At 36.1% G+C, this 12500-nt stretch overlaps 1 protein-coding gene across 1 annotated transcript in view; it reads right to left on the bottom strand.

The window, feature by feature from the left end:
* The window catches only part of boca (LDLR chaperone boca), a 13916-nt gene that overhangs the window by 743 nt on the left and 673 nt on the right, over positions 1-12500 (bottom strand). The window contains exons 2-3 of the mRNA XM_043010998.2: positions 5991-6226; positions 3514-3658 (exon numbers count right to left, since the gene is read on the bottom strand). Coding sequence (XP_042866932.2) covers positions 3514-3658; positions 5991-6226 — 381 coding nt within the window. The remainder of the gene's footprint in view (positions 1-3513; positions 3659-5990; positions 6227-12500) is intronic.

Genomic DNA, 12500 nt, shown 5'->3' with positions numbered 1-12500 from the left:
TCAGTAACCCATTGACGACAGATGGTATCCACACATGCCATGGTGAGGCTCGGACTAAATTCTGGACGCTACTTATACAAGCTATGATAAGGAAGGAGGCTCTCTGCTCAGCGCACTAAATACGTGTGGAGTTTTATGGCTCTGATGGCACTGGTTCTCAAGCTATAATGCCTTTCAAAATCATCCCAATACTCTTTTATGACTCTACTGCTGCTTCCGCTCGTCCAGAATCAAATCTCAAGTGGGCAACCTCGAAATCAATCCAGATGCAGTGGTTAGTGCAGTCTTACAATTTCTTGACACTGTCAGGTTAATGGTGACCATGTAGAGTTAAGCTCTGCCAAAACTCTGTGTAATATCCAAAGATTCTTTTACAATCAAGCATGAAGAATTAACTAAAAACTAAAATCTGCGACATCGACAATCTTTTTTTTACCCTTATTAATCAGTCCAGTCTTTTTTTTTTTTTTTATCTTATAATATATATCTTCAAAAATAATACTACTATGTTTGTATGTATGCAGCGTATCACAATAAAATCAATTATTTAACATGCATCATAATACATTAAGTAAATACCGAAAATGATGATACACTATCAAGACTGTTCTACAGATGTGATAAATTTTACTGGCTTGATGTTTAATTCCCATATTAAACTTATGTGAAAATTTACTTTCACATATGTTGTGATTCAAAGAGGAGTTTAAAAAACAATAGGTTTAAAAAATTTTCTAGTCACTTCAAAAATTATATAAGGATTTACATCAAAATCATAAATACCACAAAAACAAGTCAAAAGATGATTTGCAACCAAAACTGCAGTGACTCAATATATGTATCAAAAACACAACAACTAAATAGTGTGTCAAGATATCATTAACAAGACCAAACATAAACAAAAAAACATACATAGTTATTTAAACCAAGATGAACACTTGAGTGAATATGAGAATGAATTCAGTCCAATGGATTCCGACTAACTCCCTATACAATATTTCTTACATATACACTGCACCATGAAATGCAAATGTCAAAAGACATTCCAGAAGCAGAAAATGAGAAAATGAACCACATATTATTTTGAAGAAAATAAAAAGATGCACCAAAGTTATGGGGGTCGGTACAAGAAAAATGAAAACCTTATTCAGCAATGTGAATTCATATCAAACAAAAAATCTGTATTGCTGTACCCATGAAAAAACACTCATTATGTCCATCAAGGTCCCAGAAGCAAGAAAAACAAGGATAGAAAAAGAAAGAAAATAAAGCCTCACTATGTATTCTTACAAGAACACAATATTGAACTAAAGGATAAAAGATATTTTGAACAAAATTTCTCATGGCTCTGCAATATGAAGTGTTGCCTGATCAATCTGTTATAAATACAAACTTGGGTTATAGGCAAAACTAAGGAAAATATTTTTGATGTTGCACTGAAATTTTCACAAACTATCAAAGAAAAGAAAGTTGCAAGGTAGAGTACAGCAATCAATATACAAAAAAATATTTAATAAAGATGACAAAGAAGAAAACCCAGAATATTGATATCCAAAAAGAAAGATAAATAAACTAATGTACAGTAGAAATATCTATCCCTAAAGGCCTATTCTGCTTGATTGTAGATTGCAACATTTACTGCAGTCTTTAATCCTTGCTGTAACTGAACATGAGCTGTCAAAAACTGCCTGGAATTTTCTCTCTCACTTTTGTTGTGAATGAGACATTTGTTGGGTCCACTAATATATCTCATATGATTAGGTAAGTTTCCTAAAAGCTAAAAGTACTGTATCTAATTGCCCTGGTAGGCCCTCTTCCCCCTGAGCGATTCATGCAATTGTGTTCTTGGCTTCTTTTTTTGTGAATGGAATCCAATAAGTGTGAAATAGTAATGCACCTAAACCACCCACATCTTCTTTCCTCTTTCACTCATCCTCCAAACACCAAACCATTACATTTTACAGTCACCTCCTGGGATATTAGTGTCATTATACAAACTATACATCTAAATACATAAATCATTGATTTAGATGAAAAATATCCTTCTGTTGCTATATATGAATTCTACCTGTGTTTATCTGAATATCTTAACATTTTCACCCATACTTAAGGGGTACCTTGATAACTTTTTAAGCTTAGAAGCTCCATTATGCTTTAAGTAATTTATCTATTATTATGAAATATATATTTTCTTGTGTTAGAGCAAGCACTGAAATATCAAATCAATTTGATTTTGAAACTTTAAAAATCAGGCCCTCTTTGCAATTGGGGGAACAAAAAAGCTGGAGGATTTGCAAAGCAAGCTGAAGACAAGGAATTACGAAAAGTTTCAAATCTAGTACTATGATAGTGACACATAACGTGTTACACAATTATAAGAAAGCATCCTTTTAAGCAGAGGGAATAATGGAGGTTTCCTATCAAAATATAGTAGAGAAATAGACACAGAAAGAAAATACTCTAGTGCAGATGAGTGAATATAGAACGTTATGGAATCACAAGGTGGTGGACAGTCCATTGCAGTGGGAGTTTTAGTAGGATATGAATAGCAATTTTGGGTTGGACACATGACAGGAAGGATAATAGAATTGTGGCAAACAAGCTCTTACCTCAGATCTATTTCAAATTATCCATAAATCTATATATTACATCCTTATTTCTCCCCCCTCCCCCTCCCCCTCCTGCTCTTCCTCAAACTGAATAGGAAATCTAACATCATCAGCTCCGGCTTGTTTATATGACAACGGGCAAGTCTGAATTCAGACAGAGATTATTGACCATTAGACAGTTTCAAAATTATTAGAGGACACCTGTTCATTTCCTATTGAGTCTAAAGGTGGTTTATCAATTAGACACAAGTAGGTACCAGAGACAGGCCCCTTGCCTCAGAGGGTCCTGTAGCCTGGGTACAGGTAATGCTTCTACAAGCTAAATCCTAAATTATGATAAAATGATACCAATGGTTTATTCTATATATAAGTTATGCTTTCACTCTCAACACAGACTGTAAATGTAACCAAAATGCTGCCATGAAAAAAAGTTTACTAGCTTCTACTCCAGGATCAACATCATAGTTGCCCACTCGAAATCAAAATTGGAAGCACAGGAACACCTTTTTTGTTGTTTTTTTTCCCTCCCTTGTCTTGAATACTGAACAAGTAGATTGTTGTTTTTCAATACAAACATAACCAAAGGAGGTTTAGACTAACTCCGAAAGGTTGTGGCTTGATAACCAGTGCCAACAAAGCCACAAACTCCATGTGTATACAGTGCACAAAACTGAGAGCAGCCTCTATTGCCATGGCATGTATAGGTGTCATCTGAATATACATTATATATACATATTTACATACACGCACATATGCACACACAGACTCACAGAATCACACACTCACACTCACACTCACACTCACACTCACACTCACACTCACACTCACACTCACACTCACACTCACACTCACACACACACACACTTCAACTTCCATTGACTTCAATCGCCCAAGACGTTCCTACCTCAGGGGTGAAGTGTCCGTGATAGACCTTATTCTCTATCGAGCACTCCTTGAAGTCCTCCTGCTCGACCAGGAAGTCCTTCGCATCCCACGCCTGGGCTCCGTCCTTGAACATGAAGATTGCTCTTCTCTGGTCAACCATGTACCTGGGAGAACATTATTGCTTGTCAGCATAGCTTATTATCCTTATCATTATAATTATCATTGCTATGATTATGATTATGATTATTATCCTTATTATTACTATTATTATCATCATTAACATTATTATCACTCCTACAATAATTAATGATATCATTCCCATTATAACCATCATTACTATCATCATTCAACTATCATAAATGGGAAAGTTTTGCTATGGATACAATGACATTTAGAGCATAAAAGAAGTATGTGGTAGGAGTCAAAATTATCACAACGATTACTTCCTATTTCATCTCAAATTTTGTGTGTTTCTTTGACGTTCCTTAAAATGTGTTCCAGCAATTCTTGGTCCAATCTTTTTCCAGCACGAAATTGGAAAGTCTTTGATACTTGCAAAATATTCACTGAATGACTAAGATTTCCCTGTTGCAAGTAAAATGCAATTACTGGACCTGGTTCACAGCCTGCAAACTATTCTCACACTCTATATTTCTCTTGCTTCTAATCTTCTCAATTAATCGTAAATGTCTATCTGTTCGGCTTAACATTGGTCAAAAACTAAATAAAATACATATCAGATATATAATATTTGGGTGAATATATACAATCAAACATATGCAAATCCTTCATAAACATCTAACATCTAGTTTTATTCTTACTTCACCATAACACTTCAAAAACATTCCAAGGAAAAAATCACACAAATAAACACAGTAAAGAGAAGGCAAATTCAGTACTGCACTACCCCATTCAATTTACACAAGTGATCAAACTGAAGTACATGACATTCAGCGAGTTACACTAAAGCAGGATCTACACCCTAGGCCGTGAGGACGGGATGGTGGGTAATTGCGGTACCTGCAGATTTGGTTTCACTGCGGCATTTGTTTAGATGTGAACGATTATGGCAAGAAACAGAATTGCTTGAATAGATACAGCTTTATTGTTTGTTTCTGCTTTGTCATTACTGTTGTTTTTAGTATCATGAACGCCTGTAGAGTGAATAATGTACATCTAAAGTTTGTGTTGTATTTCTAGTAGAAACTCGCAGTTAAATACCTAAAAAAGATCTACATAAAAAGGTGTTCCGATTTACTTGAACACTGACATAATCTTTCTGTACTATGAAGTTTATCAGACCTAACATGAATAGGCTATGTCTAGTTACTAAACATTTATTGTGACTCCATTCCTAGTATATCATTACTACTGTATACCTTTACATTGTATATGCATCAAACGAACACATATATAATATGTTAAACCGGTAACTTCTGAATTTCCTTTTCAGGTACTGTCCATAAAATTACTTCTACTTACCTATAGATCAAAAAAGAGGTAAATGTTGCAGGCCCTATCATAATTATGAAACTTAAAAATGGCAACTTTATGATCATTTGAATATCAGTCATATATAATGCATATTCACAGAATGTTGATCTAACCAGAGTAGGGTAGAAAATCTCTCAACCTGTACTGTACATTCAATTTATCCTTCATAGCATAAACAAACTCTAATGCTAAGTGTAATGGAACTTTCTCAACAAATATCAAAATAACACAACCCTCTCCTACTTGGTAAGATATATTTACATTTTCTATGTGCTTTATTCCCACAACAAGAGATTCCTAATTCTTAACAGTTACCAGATAAAGCATGAAACAGTTTGGAAAAAAAACATTCTCAATTACTATTCCTTATATAATGGTATACAACTCATGAATAAAATCATATCTTCCTTTGAACTGTAAATAAAAATCCTAACATCCTCTCCTTAATGAGACCAACACTAACAAATGAGTAATGAATTTCCTTCCTTGTGATAAGTCAAACTCGTAACATTTCCCTCTACCTTCTACGAATCACTTCCCTCTAAGCGTTGTCCCAAACAATGCTTTGAGATTAACGGGTAAATACTGTCCTTTCGGAGAATAATAAGACTAACAAAATTCTAGTAGTTCTCTCTATCTTCTAATGAATTCTCTGCCTATCATTTCCTATCCTTCCTTTCAAAGGGTAAATAAAAATCCTATCTTCCTTTCCCTTCCGTGGAAACTTTACCCCGACGAAATATTGAAATTTCCTTCCTTCCATTGGTAAATAAAAATTCTTTATGTCCCTTATTCCTTATTTCTAAACAAGGGTGGCTGAATAATCGTTTAGTTTCTTCCTCTTTTGACTGGTAAATAAAGATTATGCTTTCAAAAAAAATATATTACTTCTATAACATATTGTGAGATTTAATTAGTTCATTTCTTCCTTCCAAATCTTGTAGGAATAAAAAAAAAAAAAAAAAAAAAAACAGTCTACATCTTTGCCTCTGACCCTTTTACCTCTCTGCCTGTATGTGGTTGTTATGCAGCGCACTCTGCCAGAGCTTTGTGATATCTTCCGCCTTCTCAGGAGCGAGATGGTCCTTGACCTGGACGAACATCATTAGAGTGCGGCCTTTCTTGCTCATCTTCAGCAACTGCTCGGGGTCCCCGATGTTGCTCGGGTCAAAGTTCATCTTGGGGGGAGGTCGCAGGTGCTCGGGCAGCTCATCGTCTGGGAGTGGCTCTTCATCTTCCTGAAAATATTTATAATATTTCTATAGCTATTGCATCTGGTATATCAAATTAAATCTCATAATATCTTGTAGTAATTATACCATCTATCATACCAATTTCAATGTTAGAATATTTATATTGCTTTACCATCTGTTATGCTACATTAAATTTTGTCATAAATATATAGCTATGCAATCTGTCATATCAACTTTAATGCATCTACAAACAAAATATAGTCAATGATACATTTCATTCACCTTTACCCTTTACAATATTCCACCAATAAAAACCTGTTCAAACACAAAACAAAGCATGATGTATATTTATTTCACTTTATCATTAACCCTTCCTTGACAGGCCTTTTTCACAGGGTCAGATCACTTTCATACTGCATTTTGTTTTTGTTGAAATTAAACTATTTATTCCTGTAGTTGTGTAACTAGGGCATCATGCCAAATGCTAATTGGTATGACTTAGCTAATACATCATATAGAGACTCTCATATATAACCATATTTCCAAAAAGTAATAGAAAACACACATCTCAAAAAACCCAGTCCAGACTAAAGATCTTAAGATGTGCTCCATCTCAGAAGGGTTAAGAACAAGCTAGAAATCAAACACAAATAATTTTCTTCATTAAGAGCTCTTCAATATTAATTAGGTAAGAAGATGTGAGACAATGGGACATATCATCCTTATTTTCTGGATTATCTCTGCATTAAATTTTATCCTGGAGGTAGTACAATAAGGATATACCAAGCAGTGTTGTGATTTAGCTTTAGAAGTTCATTTTCAAAATGTACTAGTGTAACTTGTTGATTGAAGTTTGTGAATTTTGTCTCAGGAGTAATAATTTCTAAGGAAAATCATTTAAAAATATCTAGATTGTCACTGTGGCATCTTTAAAGGCACAAGCTATTATATGTGTATTAAGTAAATCTAAAAACTGTAATAAGTATATAAAGATGAGTCTTTATATCTATTCAACCTGTTATTTGCCTAGAAACAAATGCAAATTATATCAGACACTAACTTATTTTTCCCATCATACCATATGTCATCATTAACATCAATCTTTTTCACGCAACTCGTTTCCGACCCCCAAGCCGCAATTGTAAATACTGCATGGTTTTAATTATTGCTCATCAAGCAAACTTTAAAATAACAGAATAATACAAGAGCAAGATGTGTCCCAAGCAAGATGAACGGCATATAATAATTTGCACATACATATTGAAAATGTGTGTCTTCTCTGCAATAGATTGATGTTAGCCAATCACTGTTAACCCATTCGCTGATTATTTGCCCACTGCTGCTCCCGCCGTGAAGATAACAAGCGCACACAGCCTCCATTTGTGAGATCTCTCCTGGTGCTATGCTGCGCTGTGCCTCTCGGAGTGCTTTCCACCCACTGATTGTATAGGATGCCAAGATGCGTTTCTTTATCTTTTTAAATCTTTTTTGACAAGTCAAGCACAACGTGTCTATAAAAATGCAACTGCAATAAGTATATACATATGTAACAGTGTAAAACGTGCATTTAGAGGGAGAGATCCTAATGTGATAGGACGTCATCTGACCGGAGCGAAATATTCCCATGACTTGACAGCGTGTCATCCAGCTCGAATGGGTTAAATTACTAGCTACTATTTCACCACACGTTCAGCTTTTGCTTAGTATCCTTACTTTTATCAGCATCTCGGAAATCTATACGACAAAATAGAGCTAGAAGGGGTCATATTCTTCTCAACTCTTAACCCATTGGTCGCAGTTTTAAGTAAATATTTGTGCAGTAGGATGGCTGGTTTACATTGTCTGGCACGGCGCCATCCACGTCTATGACCGACTCTGCCTTTGCATTAAATCACGCCATCCGCTGCTAATAGGTTACAAGTAAGCAGAAGCTCTATCCTCCTCCATACTGATATTCATTGTATGTATGGTATGGAAAATTAGAAAAATATATGAATTAAGTCATAGTTAAAGTTAACCTGCTTACTATAAGCTACTATTCTCAATCAAAGGAATACAAAGTGTAGGGAGAGAGAATTAAAATGGAATCAATATAGGTTATACTGAACAGACTCCTTACAATTTTCTTGAATCTAAAAATCACGTGATAGCTCTTAGCAATTTTTTAAAGTTTCGGATTTTTTCTTCTTCTTCTCTACTACTCATATGTAGCAGATCTTTACATGAATTCAACCCTATAACCCACAATCTATAGTAGCTGGTGTACGGAATCCATACATACCACTATCGTGGTATCTATCACATGGCACTATTCTGAAAATTTAACTAAAAGGTAACCAAGTATTTTTTCCCTTTTGAGGTGTGCGTGTGCGTGTGCGTGTGCGTGTGGGTGTGCGTGTGCGTGTGCGTGTGCGTGTGCGTGTGCGTGTGCGTGTGCGTGTGCATATGCGTGTGCATGTATATGTGCATCTGCATGAGTTTGTGCTTGTGCTTGTGCTTGTGCTTGTGCTTGTGCTAGTGCGTGTGCATGCGTGTCAATGTGTGTATTTCTTTTAAGCAAAATAATTGTCATATCTTCAGTCAGTACCCAGTATAGAGGCAACTGGAGTGAGTTTCTTACACTATGTACATTTTAGTTACACCAAAATTTACAAAGTAAAGAAAAAGAAAAAGAGAGAGAGAAAAAAAAGACAATTTCCAACATACATTTCAGAGAGTCCAGTACGTCTATAGCCAACTGCCCATGAGAACTACCTCTCGATACATAGCACTTTCAAATAAATTGAGGTAAGTATCACAAAGTGTTTTGAAAAAGGTAGGTTCCAAAGTGACAGACCCCTTCCCTCGGCTAGGACAAACCACAAAACTAGATGAGGGAAGGATCGCCCACATGTCATTCCCTACTATTGGGGCTTAGGTTGGGGGAAATCATGGATTATATGCATTATGCTGGAGTAGTAGAGGGTGAGAGGAATCCAATGATACCTATATCATGGTATTTAGCAAAAACAGCTTTATCCTGATGATAATAAAACAAAAAAAACAACATATTTTTAGAGAGAGAGAGAGAGAGAGAGAGAGAGAGAGAGAGAGAGAGAGAGAAGAGAGAGAGAGAGAGAGAGAGAGAGAGAGAGAGAGAGAGAGAGAGAGAGAGAAAAAAATGTAATTCTGCTAAAATTCCAGTTTCTCACATCCACTGAATCTCGTAATTCAAATTTTTGTTTTGAATTCTTCCTGATGTGTATTACATTAATCTTCTATTGTTTTCCATTGCAAACAACTAGTTCAGCATTGTTAAAGTTCTGATAATTGGGGTGGGCATGAAGCATATCAGGGAAATAATGGGGTAAACCAAGGTTAAAAATAATAAATATGTACTAAACATGTGTGATGGGTGGTACAACATTGTACCATTGCCTTAGGCCTGGGGACTGGGTTTGGCGTCGGCGTCGGTTATTATTTTGATTTAAAGCATCAGAAGCGGAAAGCCCCGACATGCAAGGCTGGAATGCCCCCGTCGTGAATGGGTTAAACACGTGGAAAAAAAAAAAAAAAAAAAAAAATCAAAATCAGTCATGTCATGAGTTACGCTGTCAATTTAAGCTTGATATGGCACTGTAACATCGCAAGTGTAACAACTTTAACAACTGTAACGTGTATCGCTGGCGTTTCAAACCCGCTAAATAATTTCTTTATCAACAATTTGCAGAGGAAGTGCTGTGAATGAAAAGTGTCATAATTTTCCTTCTATCGATTACATGTACTCTTTCCGGAATAAGTTAAGTTCTGTACAGGCATAAGATAAAAGGAAAATAGTACATGTAATTGATAGAATGAAAATTATATGACAATTTTCATTCAGAGTACTTCCTCCGCAAATTGTTAATAAAGAAGTTATTCAGCTGGTTTGATGTGCAAGTGACACATTTATTTAAAATAAGTCACTCACAGCCTTAACCCGTTAACGACGGATGACGTGTTTTTTTGTCATACATGACGCAGGACCTCTTGCCTGACAATGGGCGTCATGGCGTTCGGGGATATTGGATCACTATGTTATTTTATTGTACTATAAGTAATGAGTGAGTGATGTTGACAATTGCAGTCATAATTATTATAACTGCCGTAATAATAAGCAAAATGGTTTTCAACTCACTTACAAAACCTAGATGGCACCACTTTCTTCTAGCACCAGCAGGAGAGAGAGCCTTGAATGGCGCCCATCTACGGTCTCTAGCAAGCACTATCTCTGTAGAGTGATGGCACATCGCAAGTCCCCGACCTCTTGCTCTAAAGTACCGCAGATGAAAGATGTGCAGACCGAACGAGAGGAGGAAGGTGACTCACACCATGCCCAATGCATACAATGTGACCCTGTGCCAGTATGGATGCCTTTTATTGTGGCACTCACTGTCAAAAGCACAAGTTTCCTTCCTCTTCCCAACCTCTTCATTTTGGATGGTTATAAGTTTCGTGTTTGTTCATGACAGCACAGAAATACGAAAAAATAAAGTTGTTTTTTTGTCCCCCCTAAAACAGTAATACTTCTATCACATTGAGTGTAAAGAAAAAAAAATGAGTTGATATGGACCCTGAACTACAATTTTAGTCAACTGCAGAATTGATGGAGCCTGTGATATGACAGATATAAATTTCTAAAAATAGTAAAACACACAAAAAAACAAAACACAAAAATGGATCTAGCTCTACAATGAGTGACTAAAAGGGAGTGGGAAAAATCAAATTATGTTGCAGAAGCTGCCTCGATCAGAAATAAAACTCATCTTGGAGCCTGTGTAAGCAAATCTATCCCCCGTCGGCAATGGGTTAACAGTACCATGTCAAGCTTCCACTTAACTCATGTTAACTAGTTTGTGTGTCATTCTGCAATTGTAAAAACTATTAACCCATTGTGGACGGGTGTCATGACGTACATGACGCAGGAGTTTTGGCCTGACAATGGGCATCATGACGTACATGAGGTTCAGGGATTTTGGATCATTGTGCTATTTAATTGTGCTATGAGTAAGAAGTGAGTGAGAATGCAGTCATAATTTCTACAATTACCATAATATTAAGCTTACTTAATGTCCAAAGCCTAGATGGCACCACTTTTGTCTAGCACAGCAGGAGGGAGAGCCTTGAATGGCACCCATCCACTGTCTCTAGCAAGCACTATCTTTATAGAGTGGTGGCACACAGCAAGTTACCGACCTCTTGCTCTAAAATACTGCCAATGAAGGATGTGCAGGCAGAACGAGAAGAGGAAAGTGACTCAAACCATACCAATGTCTAAAATGTGCTCCTGTGCCAATAGGGATGCCTTTCACTGTGGCACTCACACTCATAAACATGGGTTTCCTTCCTCTTCCCTACCTCTTCATGTTCTCTTCATTGTAGATGGTTATATGTTTCCTATTCGTTCATGACAGCACACAAATACGAAAAAATAAAGTTGTTTTGTGTCCTCCTATAAAACAGCAATACTTCTATCACACTGAGAATAAAGAAAATAATGAGTTAATATGGATCATATACTACAATCTTAGTCAACTGCACCATTGATAGAGCCTGTCATATGGCACATATACATCTCTAAACAAAATAAAACACAAAAACTGCTCTAGTTTTACAATGAGTGCCTAAAAGAGAGTGAGAAAAGTCAAAATATGTTATGTGAAGTTGCCTCACTCTGAATTAAAACCCATCCTGGAGACTGGGCAAGTGAATCTATCCCCTGTCCGCAATGGGTTAATTTTAGTTAAAAGTGTCTCTTCTTTCACAATTATAAATCATGTGCATTTTAATTAAAGTAATTACACATTTTTAACAATTTGTAATGATTCGTTTTCATCTTTTCTAATAAACTCTGGATGTGAGTATTCGCTATAAGGTAATATGACAGCTCCTCAACCATCATTCCTTGAAGAGCACCAGTGAGAATCGTTTGGTTTTGATAATTATGTCGATTACTGAACTGAACTGGGGTCCAGGACGCTCTGGCTAGGGGGGTTTAAGTGAGGTTTGTGGTGTATTACAACAGGATTTGCCGAACGTGTGTTCCCTTCGATTTTTGAAAGCTGGTACTTCGGTTTGTAGATCTTCATTATTGGTGGACACAGCCAATTTTAAGCAACTTTATTGTTTTTTCATGCGTTAATTACATATTTATCACGTTTGAGCCTGAATTACCCAATAATTTCCTTGATATATACTTCATACCCTCCCCTACTATCAGGACTATAACAATTCCAAAAACAGTCATTTGCAATGGAAAACAATAGCAGATTCATGTACAATACGTCAGGAAGAAGTGCAG

This window comes from Penaeus japonicus, unplaced genomic scaffold (genome assembly GCF_977035675.1).
Source record: "Penaeus japonicus unplaced genomic scaffold, GWHDUDI00000001_assembly GWHDUDI00000006, whole genome shotgun sequence".
Taxonomy (NCBI): domain Eukaryota; kingdom Metazoa; phylum Arthropoda; class Malacostraca; order Decapoda; family Penaeidae; genus Penaeus; species Penaeus japonicus.
The sequence above is the reverse complement of the archived record's forward strand: the minus strand, read 5'-3'. Positions and strand labels throughout refer to the sequence as shown.